The sequence below is a fragment of the Crinia signifera genome, chromosome 4 (genome assembly GCF_055691185.1).
Source record: "Crinia signifera chromosome 4, ASM5569118v1, whole genome shotgun sequence".
Lineage (NCBI taxonomy): Eukaryota > Metazoa > Chordata > Amphibia > Anura > Myobatrachidae > Crinia > Crinia signifera.
In genome coordinates, this window is record NC_139220.1 from 191,938,748 (window position 1) to 191,960,833 (window position 22,086).

The window sequence follows — 22,086 nt, forward strand, 5'->3', positions numbered from 1 at the left end:
TATAGCATGAAAGGGATGTTTAGAGTCTTATGTATTAGGATTGCAAAATTAATTTAAAAAAAATTCTAGTTCATGAATTTGGGTTTTAATTCAAACTAAACAGGCCAAAAACAAACAATTATACAATTAACTGTAGTTAATTTTATTATTTTTATCCTGTATTCAGCAATCAAATCTCCCATTGGTAAGGTAGTCAATCAAGACACCTACTGTATGTATAAAAAATATTTATAGATTACCTTCTATTATGCAATAAATACCTATGACATCATATAAAAAAAATGGTATTTCAGGTAGTAAAACTGATTAATAAAATCTAACACGCTGAAAAAAAATATATATAGATAGAAATTGTAGGGGCTCTGCACTCACTAAATTAACTGATATTAATAAATAGTGGAGATTTAGTTCATATCCGTTAATTTAGTGTGTGCAGAGCCCCTACAATTTCTGTTTAAACAATGTGGTCACAAGCCGTAGGGCAACCCAAAACTAGGAAAGGTGAGTGCCAATGTTTAGTGTAATTTGTGTGTGTGTGTGTGTGTGTGTGTGTGTGTGTGTGTGTGTGTAATATATTAGTATAAAATAGGAGCACTCTGTGATCTAGTTGCTATGATAATAAAAGTGTGTTGTTGTTTTTTTTTATTTGGACCCCTGTAATAAATCATCCAAGACTTCAGTGGCAAACACACATCTAGAATAAAAAGAAACCTACTGTAGGGGATGTCTGACTTTCTTCCATTAATTGGGACATTATATATATTCAGGGTAGGGTTCGGGTGTGGTACAGACCCTATGAGGCCATTGACCCAAATTGTCAACATGGCACTATGCAGGCATGGCATGGGTTGAATCCACTTGTTTGCCTGAACACAACTTTGACTGGTAATCACTACATTGCAGTGCTAAGTGACAGTTTACAGACCCTCATGAGCTTCATGTACCCCTACAGCAATGGAACCAAGTTGTCCAGAATTGGATCGAGGATCATTCTGGAGAGTTGTGGGGAATGGTGTGACCACCATTTTTGTCTGACATGAACCCAATCGTGCATTTATTGGATGTGATGGAGAGGCCCATTCGTACCCAAGATCGTGCACCTACAAATCTCAGATGGCTGTGATATGCTTTCTAGTCTGCATGGGTGAACATGTCCGCAGAGGTCTTCTGTTCTTTTGTGGAATTGATGCCAGGTTAAGTTGCTTTATTCACTGGGCTAAAAGGGGTCCTACAACTATACTAGCAAACCTATCCCAAGACTTTTGGCACCTCAGTGTATATTCTTACTGTATTTGTAGAACTGTAAGGCAATCTTCATTAAAATATTCTTAAATAAATATTTTTGTTACTAAATAAACGATTTGTCAATGCATCAGTTAGGAGTGACGTGTTTCCATTGTTCCATTCATTATATATACTCCGCTACTCTGTGTTCCTATACTACATTATATTAAACAAGCAGTGTGCATACTACATTGCAAAAAGTACACAAAACTCACATATATATAATTTTTTTTTTTTTTTTAAACATTCCCCTTCTCTGGGAAAGCTTTTCACTTGATTTTAAAATCTATCTAATTGGATGCAAATTGACGAATTTAAACACTGATGATTGGCGATAAGGCCTGGATCGCAGTCTATACTCCAATTCTTCACAAAGAAGTATTTGAGTGTAGGGCCTTTTACAGACCAAATGAGCTTTCTACACCACACTCTGCAAACCATTTTGATGGATCATGATTTGGTCATGCAGTAAAAGATAGGGACTTCTCCCTAATTGTTGTAACAAATTTGAAATCCCACAGTTTCTAGAAGTTATTATATACTGTAGCAGGCCTGGCCAACCTGTGGCTCTCTAGCTGTTGTGAAGCTACACATCCCAGCATGCCCCTGACAAAGTTTTAGTATTCCCTAACGTTAAAACTGTAGCAATGCGTGCTCGAACTTTGTCGTTTCACAACAGATGGAGAGCCACGGGTTGGCCAGGCCTGTACTATATAACATTACCATTTATCTTCATTGAAACGAAGAGGACCAGGCTCATACATGAAAAGCAGACTCTGACCATAGCTGTTTCACAAGCTTTACAGTTTTCCATATGCCAGGAGAACACTTCCTGTGTACTGCAAAGTCCTTGGTGTTGAAGGGGGTCACCATTTACGGAGTGCGAAGGATAACCTAAATTCAGAGAGAAGTTGACTTTGTCCCTACATGTCACATACCAAATACTATTTTTTAATAAAAAGAGGGCTGTATTTTCACTCTTTCTGGTGAACTGCTATTATGGACATTGCAGCAGCCAAAATGTGTGACTACTTCAACTAGTAAGGTCTGAGTGTGGCCTAGGAGGAATATCCAAGGCTCTTTAGGGATCAGTGCTTCTAATATCCTGTACAGGAGACCATGATGCCAATGTGTTAAAGTCCCCCATACACTAGTGCGAAGTATCGCAAGCAGTACATCCCATGCTATAGCCCACCAACTCACCCGGCAGCTCTCGGGTCGCAATCGCATGCACGGGAATGCGCCTTGGATTGCTATCGCATGCAATATGGCACTTTTCTTGCGATCCGTCGCAACAATTAGTTGGAATCGCATTAAAAGTACCCATATTGCACTAACGCCCTAGGCGAGAAGAAGTGATAAAGTGGTCAGTCATAACGTAGCAGCCAGTCAGCTCCTACATGTTATTTTTCAAACCCAATTTGTAACTTGACTGTTAGGGGCTGACTGGCTGCGGCAACTTTATCAATTCACCAGGCTTGGTAAATCTGCTGCAGTATACTTCCAGTAGAAGGTCCTCGATCAAGGCCACCAGATGTGTAATATGGCACTGCAGTCCCCACAAATCCCAAGATGAATATCCAATTATTTTACTGTGTCAAGTTCATGAAAAACAAAAGCGCACTTTAGGAGGTACTTCATTAATGTTTGCCATCACATGAGACATGGTCGTACTGTACATATTTAGTAAAAAAAAAAAAAAAGATGTTTGAGACATTCTGGTTGTGTATATTGTGAGATCTTGGTACTTGTGTAGTTTCAGGGCGCCGTGTGTCTGCGTCCCCTTGCGGGTCTCGATTCGCTCTCCCACGCTGCGGGCTCGGTGGCTCACTATGCTCGTCACGCTATCTAAAATCAACTCCATGCCAACGTGGATAGTGGAGGTATGAACTATCCACGTTGGCATGGAGTTAAGTAACTTTATTTTAGATAGTTTGCCACGCCGTGAAACTACACAAGTACCGAGATCTTTTATATAAAGAGTTGTGTGCTGCAATTGTCAGTAGTTTTTATGTAGATATTTAAAGGATTAGTGTTGGAAACTACTTGCTATTTTCATATAGCCACTTCATCTGAATTAGTTCAGATTAGAATGAAATAGCATATATTTATTTGTGTATCTAAATATTGTATATAGATTTAAGTATCATGCGTAGGTAGAGATATTGGAATTATATAGTTTGCAGGAGGTTAAGTTGCCACTAAGGTTGCATTTTTATGTTGTGGATTGCAATCTTGCAATTCTGCTATGGGTGTGTGTAGCAGGCCTGATCTCCTGTCATCCTCCCAACATACCGCAGTGCAGAGGGATGGAGCACACAGCCTCTGTCCTGATTCCCCTCTCCTCATGACCTTCCCAGCCCCTGACAGCTTGCTGTGCTGTAAAGCAGCTCATGTGACTGCAGTAATCCGGAGCCAGTAAACAGCTGTGCAGGAACATAGCAGGATGAATCAAGCCTATTGTTCCGCACTGCAGATCTGTCTCTATTAGGCAGACACTTATCAGTGCTTTTTATGCTGTATATCACAAGAGACACTAAGTGCCCTGTAAGATTGTACCTGGTAGTGAGAGGATTGTATATAAACTATTTGGTTAATTGCTAGTGCACCAGGATCATGTTGTGGATATAGTCCGGCACTTCATCACCACTGTTACGGCTTAATTATTCATTAACTATTATATAGCACCAACCTATGCTGTTGATCTGTCCAGTAGGTAACCAAACACTAATAATACTAGACTGTAATAACAGGAGAAAGAGGTTAGAATGCCTTGCTCATAAGCTTACAATCTATTTGGAAATTGATAATGAGGGTAAAGGTGCATACACACTGTACGATTTTTCAACCAAAATGATGATCTTGGTCAAAATGTTGTTCAGTGTGTATGCTACAAATGACAATGCGTGGTCCCATGGGTTGTTCATCAAGTTTCATAGTAGACTGCAGGCAGCTCAGTTTACATACATGTTTTTTTTTTTTTTTTAATTTTATAGACTGTAGCTAGGTCATTCATCGTTAATCTTTTGTCAAATCGTTCAGTGTGTCTGCACCACATCTTTCGTCCAGGGCACTGGTGAAGTTCAAGGGAAATTGGTCACCAATGTCTTGGTGTCTATGCACCTTAAGCACTACACAATGCAAAGGCTCACATTGAGCCATATTATCGAGGCATTTAGCAATGCTGGCCTGGAGAGCACCGGAGAATCCGAAACTGGATCCGTTATGTCTGTGTTTTCTGGGAAACATGTATAGTACATTGAATATTACTTTATTGTATTCTGTACCCATGAGTGTAATGGGTGTACCTAGGAGTCCTGTCCAAGTGCTCAGTGATGCATTAGTTTGTATAATATAGGTAGCTTTGTAATATTCGTGCAAAAGATAGAACCATTCTGACAAAGCTGCTGATATGATAAATCCATTGCTGCAACTTTGCCAATGTGGAAGGGGCAGCAGATGGGAAAATTAGATGGAACTGGATATCCTGGGAATTTTTCTTCACATGGAGATGGATTATGATTCCTTTCTCTGTCTAGTTTATGGGCTACAGATCTTCCACTGTTAGTGAAAGGGATTTGGGCCACCATCAGATTCTACTTTGAGTTCCATGTGGATGGATGGCAACCATAGTTTTTAATACCTTTCCACAGGGAGAATAGTAACAAGCTCCTTCAAAATGTGAAGAGGTCTTCATTAGTTGCTCTCTTGGAATAGTTTTTGGAAAGTAATGCACTCATTTGTAATCCAATCTATATCTAGCTGGACCCAGTGGAATCAGCATGGAAACTAGCAATGATATACCAGCCTCATTTGTTCCAGTTTGTGTGTAGACAAGCTTCCTGCTAAATCAAACTGCATTTTGGCCTGGCTCCATTTAATAGCATAATATTATTATTGGTTGGTGTCCATTTTAGTTCTCACTACAACACACAAACTGTCAGACCACTAAGAGACAAGTAAGTGCAGTTGGATGATCAACACTGTTGGTCTGACTGCCTTGCCAGGCCCCAGTGGAGCCATGTAGTCTTGTATAGATTAATTTCCATCATCTATTTCTCTGCTCAGTGTATGTATGCCAATGTAGCCCAATACTGAGACTGCAACTTTTCTGTTAAATTATATGATCCCCTTAGGTGATACCTGAATGTGAATCGCGTGACTCTTATGTCAAGTGATTTATAGTACATAAAGTGCGAAGTCACGTGATGTAAAATGTTTAAGAATCTCAAAAAACTGTTCAGATGAGAATTTTTTTTATCTGCAGGTTGCGAAATGGTGACCGACATGTAAATCACGGCACCTTTACTTTATGTTAATCAGTTTAAAACCATTCCAGAGCATGCTTTTGTTAAGTCTTTTTGTTTCAGCATGTATCATCTGTAATGCAGACTGTTGCAGCACCTTATAATATTGATGAAATTGGGAGGGAAATTATCAGTGTGTGTTGGCGAGACGTGACTGTCTTTTAATAAAACTGAAAGGGTCTTAATCCCCACTTTGGATTATGAACATGTGCAGACTAGATTAGCCTAATCAAAGCCCCACGTCTGACCAGATGCATTGTCGGGACAATCACAAACCTGATTAAAACTTGTCAAGGGCTTAATCACTTCACGGTCTGTCCACTGAGCTTTAATACAAGTCAGTGTTGGCATTATTGCATTGTGAGCTGCCATTACTCTACCATCGAAGAGCAATGCTGGAATAAATAAGACATATTCGGAATTCTCTGCTTTTCAAAGATTATCAGTGTTTCCTAAATGTTTCCCTGACAAATTAATTTACATTACCTGATTTTAAGGTTTTTTATTTGCCATCTTCAACTATGTATGGTATTTGGTACGCTTTTTCTTAAGTGTACATTAAGAGCTTTTTGAGTCACTGAATTCTATGCAAATATTACATGGTCCTGTGTTCTACAATTAAACACAATAGTTTTTAAACAATAAAGGTATTACCGATTTTAAATACATTTCTGTTACACAAACCTTTTTTAATTGTTTTTAAAATGATCGATTACCATTGCTGACTGCAGTCACAACCTTCACCTTTTGGCATATTAAAAATAAGTAACCTGCATAGCTGGGGGTGGTATATTAGGTTGACCATGTCTAGTTTGACACACACAATGTCCACAGTGACATGAGGTGCTCACGTTTCTTGGTATCAGCACATGGCTCACCAATTTGTTTACCAGATGCCTCGCTGCGCCCTGTTCACTTTACTGGCCTTAGTCAGATTCCTCATCGATGGTAAAGTAAAATGAAGGAAATCTTCCCAAAATACATGTCAACCTTTTCACATCGACAATAGCCATATCGTCTTTTTGACCATGTAGACCATATGTGTCATACTTATTTATTTAACGTTCATACAAAGTAAAAACTATAAATCAGTAAGAATCTGAACTCCTTGTTTCTCCATGTGTTAGAAAATCACCCATGTACTACAGATAAATTCATGGTGGGTCCCGATGACCGATATTCTTGTGCATATGGTAAATGTTACCTGGAACTAAAGCTTTTCTGGTTTTAGCACTACTAGTTACTCCCCAGTGTCACGGTTGTATATACCATGTAGACATACTTCGCATATAATCAGCTGGATAATTGGAAAAGCGACCATTTGTTATGACTGTACCTGGGAATGATAGATGTACAGTCGCTAACACTAGTAAGTTGCTGGCTAGGTTGAACGGTGTGGAACGATCAGCCGATGCTGTCCTATTTTCGGGCCTGGGTTTGTGACCTGGCAAATTTAGGAGTTGTATATTTCAATGAGAACCTTTTACTAAAATCTATGGGCTCCTCTATTCTGTGCAACAATAGTGTACATTCTAGCACCCGCCAACTTTGAAAACCCATGCAGTTCCTCTTCCATGACTGGGGTGTCGCTGTCTGCTGTGGTGTTTCTAGCACAGGTCTGATTTACATATCAGTGCTGATATACAAACACACTGTGCTAGAAGCACTGCAGCAGACAGCGACACCCCAGGCAAGGAATAGTAACTGCATGGTTTTCAAAGATGGTGAGTGCTAGAATGAATACTAAACCATATATAAGACGATTCATTCTAATTGCCAGAAATAGGAGACCTCTCGGGCACCTCTGGAATGAACATTCCTGATGCTCCCAGTAAGTGATAGGCAGAATTGTCATGTTTATTTGTTCGTTGCATTAAGAATGTCCGCTGTCTAGATTGTGGATTCCTTTAGTAAATTGTTTTTTTATTTATTTTGTGGAACTATTATTAACTTTGATTTTGTTTTGTTATTCAGGTATAGTTCAGATCCCTGTCAGTATGTACCAGACGGTGGTCACCAGTCTGACACAGGGCAACGGACCTGTACAAGTTGCCATGGCACCGGTCACTGCAAGAATTTCTGATTCTACGGTCACAGTGGATGGGCAGGCAGTGGAGGTGGTTACATTGGAACAGTGACTATGTCGCCAAGGAGTTGTGATGTAATTTCTTGTCTCGCTCGTGATTCCCGTGTTTTCAGCCGGAGTGTTTATGGGCATCTGCAAACCTGGTCATTACTTGGATCCCTGTGACATTGTAGAGGTCTCCAGTATGCAAGACCAACTTTTTCTACCCCACCTTAACTAACCCTCAAAAAAACTTTTGGTTTTGCTCATGTACTGGTCTCGTTATTTTTCTTCAAGCATTTAATTTATTTCAATAAAATATGTCAAGTGCATTTGTTTGGGGCATTCACAGCAATGTGGAAAAAGACCTGGATGACCATTTGCTCCTCTTTGGACAGCTTTACTCCATCAATGTTAACTGGCAACATGACAAACAACTTTGTAAGCAAAGCGTTTACTGGTTTATTTGCCCAGTTGTTGGACTAAATGTTTCTATAAGGCTTAAAATCTATGAGACTGTTCCCTCCAACAACTAAGGCACAGCTGGTTATGCAGCAGGTTTACACAATGCAAGCAATGGCGGACATATTTAGAATATTGGATTGTATAAACAATCTCTTGGTCTCCAATTGCTGAATGTAAATCACACCATGCCCTTTCACCTACTGGCATTTTTGTGTACTTTTCCCAATTCTGGGTAAAAAGTTTAAGTATAATGCTAGGGTATTTGCTCATTCTAAATGTAATTTTAATTACAGGACCTTCACAGAGCATCTCAATCACACACTGTAGTAGTAGTAGTAAATGGTGGACCGTATGAACATTGCTCAGAGAGAATATGGTCAGAGTGATGCCTTGCAGTTGTTTAATACTTTTATCTACTGAGAGCGCTACTTAAAAGACATGTCTGTTACATAATCCTTGGATATAGACTTGAACATACAGGCAAATGTTCCCTGGCCATTGTACCGGTGGATAGAATATTAACCTGAGTCTATGAAGTAACATGGAGTACATTTGTGTGAGGGCCTCCGTGATCATTTTTATTTTACTATTGCTGCTGCTGGTATTCGATCAATGGCTATTTGTTGGTTTTTGTTTTTTTTATTGAAATTACATTAACCATCCATTTTCCATATCAACAATGTATAAACTTTTGGTTATTTAAATCTGTACTATTATGAGAGGTTGGAAATTATTTCCCTCATTGAAAAGGATGGCTTAAGTAATAAATATTGCAGTCATATTTCCCTTTATCAGAATAGTACACGGATGCCTACCCTCCTGGAATGGCCGGGAGGGTCCAAAAAAATTGGGCCGGCCTCCCGAAAAGGTGGGCAACCCATCTCCACCCCCTGTTCCAGGCTATCTCACCCCTGACCACGGCGTGTAAAAACCGGATTGGCCGATCGCCAATGAGGGGCCGGGGCAAAAGTGGCAGAATCGCGTCACTTTAGCCCCGGGTCTTAACAACGCCGCGCACACACAAGGCCCTCCAATTTAAAAAGCCGGCAACCCTGGAACAGTATACACTTAAAAAATGATCTGTACTATTTAAGGAGAGCTATAAAATATACTGCTAGTAATTTTCATACACTGTCCTGGCACCCTGAATGAAATGAGATGCATTGTTTATTATTTGTACATATACGTTATTGGTGAATAATTAGGTTTCTTGTCTCCTGCACTGCCAAAGAGATGCTTCATTTATAACGGATTAGGACCTTTTTTCTGTTGTGTATATATATTCGAGGATTTCCAGATTCTAAGGAACTGTTTGCCGAACTTACAGTAGCTTTCTCTCCCGGCCATGGGTATCCAGTTGATAGGTTTACATTGTCAAGGTTGACACACGTAAAAGTTTGACATGAAAAGGCAGATAAGTTTATGCGCTACAGTAATTGGGGTCTATGTCGATATTGACACACAAAAAAAATTAAAAAAAAAAAAAAATTTTTTTTGAAAATCCTCAGGTCTACCTTTTTTCGTGTCAACGTTTTTCATGTGAATTTATTTTGACAATGTTGACCTTTTGTGTGTTGAACTATTGACTTTCGGCCTAGACACTGCAGACTTCCATCCACACCCATGGCTGTGGCGACCTGCTTAGATTTATGTATGATCAGAGCATATTGCTAGTAAACACCAGCTCAAGAAATATGCTCTATAAGTTCTCTGTTACCCTTTCAACACAACCTATGTTTTTTTTGTCATGATTTTACTTCAGTGTCTGTTTTTATCTTTATTCTGTCTTTTAAAATTTTGAATCATGAATTTAGACTGTTGATAATAGTGATTTATTGTATAATGGTAATAAATGCAAGTTGTTTTAATACACCAACATCTCCCATCCATCAGCAGAAACTTGCTAGATAAAGTGTGATGCAATGTGAGGTCAGAGTCAGTGGGAGCCAATGTCCAGGCTAGACTTTTGTGATTTAAAGCTCACAATATTTCCGTGTGTGTTAAAATATACATACATGCAGACACTTAATATTGTATATTATGGTCCTAAAAAAAAAATACTACAGAATAATTGTGGTAACTTTTTAAAGGATACTTTTGGAGAAAAATCCCATCCATGCTTTGCTCTCATACCAACCCAGATAAGTTCTATCCTGTTTGAGCAAACTTTGTATGTTTGATGGGGGGGGGGGGGGGACACAGTGTTTTTTTTTTTTTGTTTTTTTTTATATATATATATATATATATATATATATATATATATAATTTCTTTTCATGCTGTTTCTGCCACTTCCTTGCTGCCTCCCATTTTGTGTGTGTCCTTGGAAATCTACCCTACTCCAGCGGATACAGCAGTGTGCAGGAGTGTTCTTGCCAGGGGTGCAGGAACGCTCTGTACCTCTCAGTACAGTACCTCTGGTGTTTTGTACATAAATGTTACCTGTATAGCAAATGTTTTTCTTTGTTTCATAAATGTATGTGGTTTAGGGAAACATTTTATATATAGGCTTATAGCTTGTACAACATTTTATGTTTTAACTGTATTAAAGATTTTCAATGGGTTTCAAACACAACTAATTGCAATAAGAAGAGCTACATGACCTGATTTCCAGTTTCCCACTCTCTCAGTGTGCGCTACATTGAGCAAATAAACTATTGAACATATCCGTGTGTGGTTTACTATCAGGGTGATCCTTAAATTGTGGGGGCATTGACATACTGGATCCAACTATAAGTAGTTTTATGTATAGGGCTGCCTGAGGAGTAAAAGGACAGAAGCTTTTGCTGCTTGTATTTTATACTTGTCTACTCTCCCACAATGTCCAGGAGGCTCACGGATTCCAGAAAACACTCAAAAGCACCTAAAAGCATATGGCTTCTAGCTTACAAGTAAATAGGGGCTTGATGACCGGGTTTATTGTGATTTGCATTATCGTGGTCTGGCTAATGGCGTAAAACAGTATTCCATGGCAAGGGGACACTGATGTTTGTGTCTTCACCACACCCCTGCATCTTGCAACTACACTTACCCATGCCAACCTGCCAGAGAGATCAAGCTAAAAGTAGGTGAGTATGTTGTACATCGGTACCATTTTACTTTATTATTCTCATAGCATGTCTGAACCTGGAGCTCACTTACAGAACCTGAAGGCACACATTTCCCAGGCTACGGCAGTAATGCTGCATTAATGGGTGATGGTATTTCCTCCTGCTGTGTGACAGGATGCCTGCACCTCCAATAGAGGCGCGTGCTTCGGTCTCTTGGTGCCCCAAATTTTGAATCTCCTTCCCGTGTAGGGAGTTAGAGTATAGGCTCCCAAACTGCCATAATGGTTATATTTCTTATGCAAACTTGTTTCCTTATACGTGTCAATAATGTGTCCTGTTCCCTGCATCAGCTGATTTATGTTGCTGTACATATTTGTGCAAATGATCCATTCCAGCTCCAGTGCATATTGGCCCTTGTAATTAGAAACCCAGTCAGAGGGCATCAAACTGCATGTTGGGAACAACAAGGTTCAAACCTCCCTACAGGACCCGTGAAAACCACCAGCACATTAGACTACACACCACGGTTCTGGGTATGGGCCAATCCTAAAGTACTGATATTCATGCATGCGGTTGGGACACTAATGCTGATTTGCATACACATAAGAATTGCTGCTGATGCATATACATCCTCAGATGTACAGATCGAATATTTTTGTTACTACATGTATTTTTTTCATTAATGTCTAAAAGTGATTGCGTTTCTCCACATTTATGTGGTTGGTTTAGAAATTACATTTTAAGTGCCTTTAGAGTATTGTTTAAATTGATTTCTAAAAAGTGATATCTGTTAACTTCTTACGCTACAGTATCCTCTTGAAACTACTCACCCTCACATACAAGCCATTTCTAAAGGGGCCTACACACAGGGAGATGTGCTGAGCGATACTAGATCGCTCAGCAACTTGTCATGTTGTGTGCTGAGCGATCTGTCAAGGGCCAGTGTACTTCGGCGGTGAGAACACTGGGCCTGACCGATTAATGTCCATCATGCTGGATATTAAAAGCCTGACCATAGCAACATGTCAGACCATGCATTGCTATGGCCTCTCTACACGTATCGATGTAGGGGCATTTTCAGTACTTATGTAGTATCTGGGCTGCTGATTTTTTGATTGTATGCCTTAATTTAAGGCATACAATCAGATGTGATGCGATATCGCATCGCATACGACGACCCGATTTTTCCATAGGATTCAATGTTAAAATGGACTGAGTCCATTTTAACATGGAATTCAATGGGAAAAAGGGGTCCTTTTCATACCCCTACTATCCAAGTGGGCATGGAGTTGGATATAAACCTGTAGCGAGCCACCGAGCCCGAAGCGTGGCGAGCGGACGGTATTTTGTGTCCCCTCGCGGGGCTCGCCACGCTTCGGGCTCGGTGGCTCGCTACAGGTTTATATCCAACTCCATGCCCACTTGGATAGTAGGGGTATGAAAAGGACCCCTTTTCCCATTGAATTCCATGTTGAAATGGACTCAGTCCATTTTAACATTGAATCCTATGGAAAAATCGGGTCCATCGCATCGCATGCGATATGGTCGGATGCGATGCGATGGACCCGATTTTTCCATAGGATTCAATCGCATCGCATCGCATGCGATATGGTCGGATGCGATGCGATGGACCCGTTTTCAAAATCGGCAGCCCAGTTACTACATAAGTACCGCATTTTCTAAGCGATCTAGTGCGATTGCTTAGAAAATGCCCCTAAATCGCTATGGGTGTAGGCACCCATAACTCATCTGCTCCCTACAGCTCCAAACTCATTTCCGTACACATTCCCTCCTGCCCACTCCAGTCAGCCACTGACCTTTACTTCTCCCCTACTCTTGTCACTGCGTCCTATGCCAATACCAAGATTTTTCCTGTGCTGCCCCCCCCCCCCCCCCCACTTTCACTGGGATGAGCTCCCTCACTTTTACTCTCCCTGACCTTGCAATGCTTCAAACATTCCCTGAAAACCAACCTGTTCATCAAAATGTACCCTACTGCATAATCTAGTACCAAGGCCACTCTCTCGACCTGCTGCCTCATGTCCTGGCCATCTCTGCCATGCTCACTCATTGGGTACATCTTGTGTTGCCGGTCTGTCACCCCTCCCTCTAAATTGTAAGCTTGTGAAGCAGGGCCCTCTTCCCTCCTGTTCTTACAGGACTCTTCTTGCATTTCCATTACAGTGCTCTTACTTTTACCCCTTTTCCTCTAGCAAATTCTACCTGGGTGTTTTGCTAGTGTGAACGGGTCCTTCTTCAAAAACACGGGAAGAGAGACCAGGGAATTCTACCCTGGTAGTTACCAGGGTAAAACCCAGTAATGACACGTGTCTGAGCGTGTTGGGTTTTTATATCTGGATAACGCTCTGAGGGCGGTTCTTCAGGGGCATCTGAAGATGAGGTCATCCTTTGGAGAGACGCTGGGAGACACTGACCACAAGCAGGCATCTCTGCAATGCTGGGCACTAGCAGCCATCACAGCAGCTTCCCTCCAATAACACTGGGCACAAGCGGGTATTTCAACAGCAAAACAAGTCTAGCCAAAGTTGGACAGACAGTGAGAGAAAACCTACTTAATATTTGGGGAGAGGAAGAAATTAGAAGGCAGATGACGGGAACAGTAAAGGATACTGTTGTGTACAAGAACATCCCTTATGCTGGCAGACAGGCATAACAAAAACACAGCAGCAAGTGGTCAACAAATTGAAGGCACTATGCAAACAATTTACGTAAACACACGACCATAATCACAAGAAAAGTGGCGCAGGACGTATTGATTGGCCATATTATGAGCTATGCTACAGTTCTTTGGCAATAGTGCCCTAACTAATACCATCGCACTATCATCATCCAGCTGTGCCAATAGCCAGATGTCAATAGAGGAGGACCATGCGGAAACACAGCACAGCCTCCCCAGCTCACAATGTGGACCACCATTCCCGCTGCTTATATCTGACTACAGTTTGGAAGAGTCAAGCATCAGCGCTGCAAATAAGGAGGTAGTGGGTTCTCTGGTGGAGACTTCACAGGCACCCAAGCCCACAACTTTGCGCTCCAATAGTACAGTAAGTTTGAAATTTGCACACACACACACAGCCTGCAGTGGTGTCAAAACTATTGCCCTTTTATCTCCTTTGGTACTACACATCCTAGCATGATGTGTCACAGTTGCAGCAGTAGTCCATACGTAATACAAAAACTATGTTAAGACTTGCTGGGATGTGTGTAGATAAGCGGCAACCTAGAACAATATTACATCCCACACAATGACTTAAAAATACCTTTAAACTGTTTGGGAAAAAGGATAGAAAACATAATGGGTAATGTTGCAGTATAGCTAGTGTGCACGTGGCGAAAGGCCACAAACACGTGTTTGCTAAACTCTGCAATGTTTATATATGCTCAGTGTGTAACAAATCATTTTTTATCCCTTTCACAGTCTATAAAATTCCCAAAAGAAAGCCGAAACCAGACAGAACAGAACAATCGGTCAGAGCAATGACAATGATTATTGAGGATCATCTGCGTGAGGCGGATAGCGATTGGAACTCTCATGAAGATGCAAGAATTGCCAGATTTTTGGCATCTGAAAAAAAAATGCATGATTCATTTATGACACAGATAGCGGCCATGCATGAGAGGCAGATGTCATTTTTGGAGTGTATGTTTAGCCATATGCAAAGTAACAATAACAATATCCAAGCAACACAACAAGACCACAGACAAGTGCCATATGGGCAGTACAACTATGACGATACTCCATATCCTAATACATCAACCCGCAACCCGAACAATATTGGGTTTATAGGCAATTGCCTTAAGTAAGGCCTGTTGTTGCTAGAGCAATGTTTGTTTTTTACATTTGCAGGTTAGACTAGTTAGGTTTCAGCACAATATAGCTAGAAAGGCCAAAGTCGGGCCATTTGGTACAAAATAATCTTTTGCCACTTTTTTTTTTTTTTAAGGATAATATGTATATATATATATATACATACATACATACATACATACATACAGTGTAGAGGACGGCAGCACTCGCAGAAAAGAAACACAACCAGGCATGATTAACCGACGTTTTGTGGCTGGTGACGCTACTTTATCAAGGTGCCAATTTATATATATATATATATATACATATACACATATACACAGTGCTATTTTTGAAGGAAAACAGGTTCAGGAACTGTGGGCGGTGCAGAAAGTGGGTGGTGATGTGGGTGGAGCGACCAAAGGGGTGGGGCATCAATTGTAGCATAAACCTTTTTTTTAACACATAATGCCCTCAGCAGTGCTTTATATACACAATGCCCACAGCAGTGCCATATATACACGTAATGCCATATAAATATAATACACAATGCCCCCCCAGCAGTACCAGATAAACAAGCCAGTAGTGCAAGTCTAAAAAAATACTCAGCGGTAACAAAGGCATGCGCCCAATAGTGCCAGATACACATATGCCCCCCAATAGTGCAGTGCCAGATACACATATGCCCCCAATAGTGCCAGATACACATATGCCCCAATAGTGCAGTGCTAGGTACACATATGCCCCCAATAGTGCCATGCCAGATACACATATGCCCCCAATAGTGCCGTGCCAGATACACATATGTTCCAAATAGTGCCCTGCCAGATACACATATGCACCCCACAGTGCCAGATACACATATGCTTCCACGTTGCGAGATTTGGCAAGAGTTTTAAGAACAAAATAACTAGGCTTGCTAATACTTAATCAGTAAGTCTTGTTTAGGAGATTGCTTGGGAAATAGAAGGAAAATTAAAACCTCATCAGCATAGGACAACAGCATGTGAAAATATATCCAATGAGAACTCAACAGAACATGATCTCATAGGCTGTGTAGCCTATTTTGTCATTTCTATTGGTAGTGTATCTAAAGGCTTACTAGTCAGGAAAATGAAAACTAATCCTGTGTATGCACTATCCAGTATCATGTTTGTTCGTCGGGAGGCTTTCCACCTAGCAACAGCTGGTGGGTTAGGGTGCAAGGCTCCCAACATACGCTGGGACAGCATAGTGAAAGAAGAACTTCCCACAGCCAGGGACGCAGGGAGCTTAGCTGACTAGTGCATAGCAGGTCATGCAAGTGCACTCTGGTCACATGCACCTGCTGTATATAAGGCTAAGCCCCACCCCTGAGGTCAGATTTTACCTCAGCGCTGCAGGATGGAGGAAACTGTGTCTGCCACAGACAAACTAATAAGAACCCCATCCCTCAGCAAAACAGACAACCCTCCAAACATTTAATGGCTGTGGCTGCTTATACCTGCTCTTCTTCTCAAAATGAGATATTATTTAAGAGGAGAACGTTCTTTTTACCTGTCAGGTCAGAGGACAGCAGGGAAATTTTTGCACAGAAACGAGAGCCCAGTCAGGCATTCACCTCTTCCACTGCCTATTCTCACAGAGTGTTTTGAAAAGGAGAGCCCAGTCAGGCAGAGTCTCCTCCTTCCCTGCCTATTCTCACAGGGTGTTGTGGAATAGAGAGCCCAGTCAGGCAGAGTCTCCTCCTCCCCCTGCCTATTCTCACAGAGTGTTGTGGAAAGGAGAGCCCAGTCAGGCAGAGTCTCCTCCTCCCCTGCCTATTCTCACAGAGTGTTGTGGAATGGAGATCCCAGTCAGGCAGTGTTCTCCTCCCCTGGCATAGGAAGTAGGGGGGAAGTGGAGTCACAATACGAGATTTTAGGATAGTCCCCAGTGTCAGTAGCATCAGAGAGGTTGAGGAGAATGAGCAGAGAGTAGTGGCCATTTGATTCTGCATCAAGGAAGCCATTGTTGATAATCAAGGGCATGTTCTGTGGAGGGAAGATGATAAAAGTCACAATGAAAGGGGTCAAGTAGTGAGCAGGAGGAAAAGAGCCAGTTATAGACAATCTGCTCAAAGAATTTGGAAGCAAAGGTAAGGAGAGCGATGGGGCTTTACCCATCCACTAGTTCGATATTGGTACTTTTTATGTGATTCTTATGAATAGTTGCGATGAATCGCATGAAAAGTGTCACATTGCATGCCCTTTTCCTGCAATTGTAGTGCAAGGCGCATCGCAGTTGCAGATCTCATGGGCTGCCATGAATATTTCTCACATCCCAGTACCCTGTGAAATTGGCAAGCTGGAGGTGTGAAGACTGGATTAGAGCCATGACTTCATCTCCTGTTACTGGAGAGAGGGAAGTTAGAGTTGGTAAAATGGTTGAGTAAAGACCAGCTGGGAAAGAAGGAGATGGGGTAACAAGGGTCTGATGGGATGTGATGTCTGATGTATAATTTCAGTTTTAGAATCAAAGTGAGTGTCAAAGTCAAGAGCAGAGAGTGAGAAGAGGATATGGGGTGTAGAGAGTTAAAAATGGGATAAGACAAAATGGTTGGAGGGCTTGGAAGAGATAAGGATCTTCAAATTATTCTTGATAAAATAGGAAGTTGTCAGCTTGTTTAAGTCAAGAGAATTTCAAACAAACAAAATTATAAATGCGCCCAGATAAAAAGTTAGCATTTTGTTACCTTTCCTGAGTTTGACACAAGTGTGAGGTATGACCATCTCTGCAAACACAACAAATGCGCCTCTCTCTCTCTCTCTGTGCAGAATAATATGTGTCAGGAATATGATGAGAGGTGCAGCGTCATTGTGAGTACAAAAAATACTGAAATTGCAACACACAGTGCACACTCAATGCAGTAAATGTCCAGAGAGTAACGTTTGGAATGTGTTAAACTATTAGAACTAGAGGCAAAAGTAATTTTTTATTCTAAAGATAACTCTAAAAAAATTTTGGTCAGATTTCTCAAACTGAGTAACAAACCTACTTTTATTATTCAAAACCAGTACTGTAATCTTGCTTTTAATTCATAGTCAAAGCACATTTACCTATTTATCTTAGATGCATTTGACCAATTAGACACACCCTGGCTCAGGGTCTGAGTACCTGCAAGTCAAGTCCATTAACACAGATGAATCTACTATGATTGTTCGACAGTCATCATGGCTACAATTATACCGCTTTCAGACCAGCCAAAATTCCCAGGTTGGCCCCGGGAAGAACCCGCGACTAGCACTGGTGTGCAAATTCCCAGGAAAATTTGCCAGGATTTTGACCCTGCTAGCTAACAGGGTTGCTCCTGCGACCAGCCTGGGTTATTGGCTGGTGTGAAAGGTTCTTACCCGGGTCCGGGCAACGGGTGGTGGGGTCCGGGCAGCGGGTTCCAGACTGTGGGGATCCAGGCAGCGGTGGCTGGGTGCTTCTATTTGCCTAGAGCAGGATGGGAAGTGCCACTGAATTAGAAAACATTTTGAAAAGACTGGCCGGACGCTCTTAGCCAATCAACGTCCAGCAAGTCTTTTCAATATGTTTTCAAATCCAGCGCTTCCCACCCCGCTGCCCGGCAAATAGCGCTAGAAGCGCCAAGCCACCATTGCCCGGATCCCCGCAGTCTTGACCCTGCTGCCCGGACACCGCTGCCCTCTCACACTAGAAAATGCTTGATGCGGGGACTATTTTCTCGGGTAAGTCCCTGCATTTTCTGGTGTGAAAGGGGTATTAGATTGAACATGTACTGTGGTCACATCTACACTCTTTATCCGAACCCCAGTCCAGCCTGACCTGTCATGTTGTAGGGAGTAACAAAACTTGCCTCAGAAAATATGCATATCCAAAAAGGCTGTGATTGCATAATTAAGAAAGTGTGAATGAGATCTATAATGCACAACTATTAAAATGAATGTACGTGTCAGTTGTGTTGACATGCATCACATGCATCGGAATGAAACAATTCTTATCTAAATCAAACAACACATCATAAAACACAAGATAACTGTGTGTAAAGCTGTACTGTGGTGATGCCAATGTGCACATAGCCGTAAACTGAGATTGCCGGCTTCATTTTTTAGAATATGCTGTTTGAAGCTACATGTCACGAAAAACGCAACCTGGTGTTTTCCCAGCTGTCCGTCCATGTAAGATTGTGAGACAAAGGCTCTGCAGATCCTGGCAGGTGATATACAGAGAGGAAGTATTCACCTGCTCTAGAAAGCCAATGAACAGAAATGTTCAATGTTGACAGACCTATCTATGTAGTTGAGAATGACACACACAGACCTCTGTGCCTTTACGTAAGAACCTCATTGAACTCAATGTTATTGAAATTAGGTAGACAGCTGCAGAGAGTAGAGTTGACGAAAAGTTTATAGGAACAGAAAAGATTGGAAGAATTTAAATGCTTAATTAAAAAATAATAAATAGATGAGTTAGATGTATGGAAATGTAGCAATGTTACGGTACTATTTTAAAAGATCACTACTCTGGGCCTTGAGAGGTTAATGTACTACTCTGCATGGACATACCCTCCATCATATTTAGGGCGGTAGTCAATGTCCGACAGGGGGAGAAGCGGCTGCCGCCTAATCAATGCTGCCGTTTCCGACAGCATTGAAGACGGATTCTGATTAAACAGATCCGACTTTAATGTAAGTCAGATCTGTTTTGTCGGAAATGGCCATGGATTGTTGAATTTACGGACGTTTCCCAAAAATCCATGGCCGTTTTCACCGACACTGCCACTTTTTGACACTCATCAGGCGGAATATTGAATTTCAGACGTTCTGACAGTTGGAATCCCGGATTGAAAACCCCCTTAATGCTTAAAAATAAAAAAAAATAAGAAAGAAAAGTCAAAGGGAAAAGTACAATTTCCATGCTGCTCTAGACTAGTTGAACATAAAATCTTGGCTGTCAGAATCCCAATGCTGAGAATTCTGGTGGCTTCTGGGTAAGTATGTAAAGCCTACCCCTAACATTATCACACACATAGGCATGCGCATATAGAGTGTTAGGGGTGCCCGCCCTTATAAACACCTCCCTGCCGCTAGCAACCAGCAATACCTTTTACCAAAGACTTTTGCTTTTTAGAACTGTATTCTATTAAAAGAAGAGCCCATCATTCAATTATGTGTGTTTTGCATTGTTACTTGTACTAGACCATTGTCATATCACTACATACCTGTGTCATCCATATATGTTTTTGACTTTATTTGCATGAACTGTTACAGAGAGTAATAAGGCAGGAGATTATGCTGTGGTAAGAGACTTTTATATTGTAGTGAGTGCCAATAGATGATGGTAGACATGCCTGATTGGTGGTGTTAGACGCACCCAATGGGTGTTGTTAGACATGCACAATAGATGGTGCACCCCCTAACAAAATGTGCTGCGCACACCTATGATTACACACACACACACACGCACCCCTCCCAAGTTACTGCCCAGATATGCCCCTGGAAACTTAATGGATCTTCATGCAGTTACGATCTATGTCTCCTAACAGTAAACACTGGACACATGCGTAGAGGTAAAACATTGGGTGCTTGTAGCTGATGCATTACATTTGTCCACCTTTGATTCATCTCCAGATAAAGAATAAAAAGACAGATGCTATAGAAGACAATTCTGTCACTATAAGATAGAGCTCTTGAGTACAGCGCAAATGCTGAGTAAAATAATAACCACACAGTGGAGTCTCTTAACAATGGGCGCTCCGGTACTTACAAACCCCCCCCCCCGGGGGGGGGGAATGCTGGTAATTGCGCTGGGGGGGTTGGCAGGGGGTGTCGGGGTTAATGCGGCAGCAGCCGCCTAGTCGCTCCGGGGTGGGGGGGGGGGGGAATTGCCACCGCCGGTTCCACTCACCTCCATCCGGGGGGGGGGGACCTGCTTCAAACTGCCGCCCTAGTGACCGGCACCCTAGAGCTGCCTAGTGATGGCGCCGGCCCTGCCAATTACACATAAGGCCACATGCCGTAATGCCCATTACACATTGTGCTACATACTATATAACAAACCGTAATGCTCATTACATATTTTACACATAAGTGCCGCTTACCTACATGCTCATTGCTAGGGGGTTCTTGCTCAATGCCAGGGGCTTCATGCTCGATGCCAGGGGCTTCATTTTCGATGCCAAGGGGGCTTCATTCTCCTTACATGCTTGTTGCCAAGAGGGAGTTAAATGCTCACTGAAAAGGGGGAGTGAAATTGCTTGTTACCAGGGGAGGGGGGCGGGGATTGCTCATTGCCATGGGGGAATACATGCTTGTTGCCAAGAGGGAGTGAATTGCTCATTGCCGAGGGAGAGTTAAATGCTCATTGCAAATGGGGAGTGAATTTGCTTGTTGCCAAGGGGGGGGGGGGGGGGGATCGCTCATTTCCAAGGCGGAGTGAGATTGCTTGATGCAAAGGGGGAGGGAATTGCTTGTTGCCAAGGGGTAGTGAGATTTTAAAGAAATTACAGCTGGGCAGAGAGAGCGGTGCGCTGCCTGGCTGTATAGTCTAAGCAGGTCTGTCAATATTTTCAATTCTCCCGCTGTACCATGAGCCAATAGGAGCTTGCGGTCCGGCAGCTAATCAAGAGCGGCATCGGTGTTATTGGTGGCCACTCCTGATTGGCTGCCGGACTGCAAGCTGCTATTGGCTAGCGGTTCAGTGGGAGAATTTAAAATATCAACGGACCTGCTTAGACTATACAGTGCACAGCTCTCTCTGCCCGGCTGTCATTTCTTTAAATTGTGTGCGGCCAGCGGTCTAATGGGTGGTCCGGTGCACCCCTGGACCACCCTTTAGATTTTCCTATGAATGTGCCTGATTTAAAGATGGATGCTATAACAACAGCAGACTGCTACAATATATAAAAGCAACAGGAGACATCTGTAGTTGAAAGACAACACTGTTTTCTTTTGTGATCCACTGCTGTGACAGTGTGAATTACCAAACAAGCTCTGCTTGAGCACCCCCAGAAAACGGCAAGCCCATTTTTTTTTGTGCTGCCAATCACCAAGGCCAAACACCAGAAGTATGTCACTCATGTTACGGGTTTTGGGACACTGCAAGTGACATCATCTTTCATTATC

General features: G+C 42.0%; 1 protein-coding gene across 5 annotated transcripts in view; it reads left to right on the top strand.

Annotated features, from left to right (window-relative positions):
- Positions 1–9,573, top strand: part of NRF1 (nuclear respiratory factor 1) — a 51,826-nt gene extending 42,253 nt beyond the window's left edge. For 3 of the 5 annotated variants that reach the window (XM_083183295.1, XM_083183296.1, XM_083183294.1), the window contains exon 11: positions 7,566–9,573. In XM_083183295.1, coding sequence (XP_083039421.1) covers positions 7,566–7,729 — 164 coding nt within the window. In that variant the 3' untranslated portion in view covers positions 7,730–9,573. Of the gene's footprint in view, positions 1–952; positions 1,376–7,565 lie in introns of those variants that run through there. The other 2 variants (XM_083183298.1, XM_083183297.1) reach the window with 1 other exon arrangement.
- Positions 9,574–22,086: the final 12,513 nt, after the last annotated feature.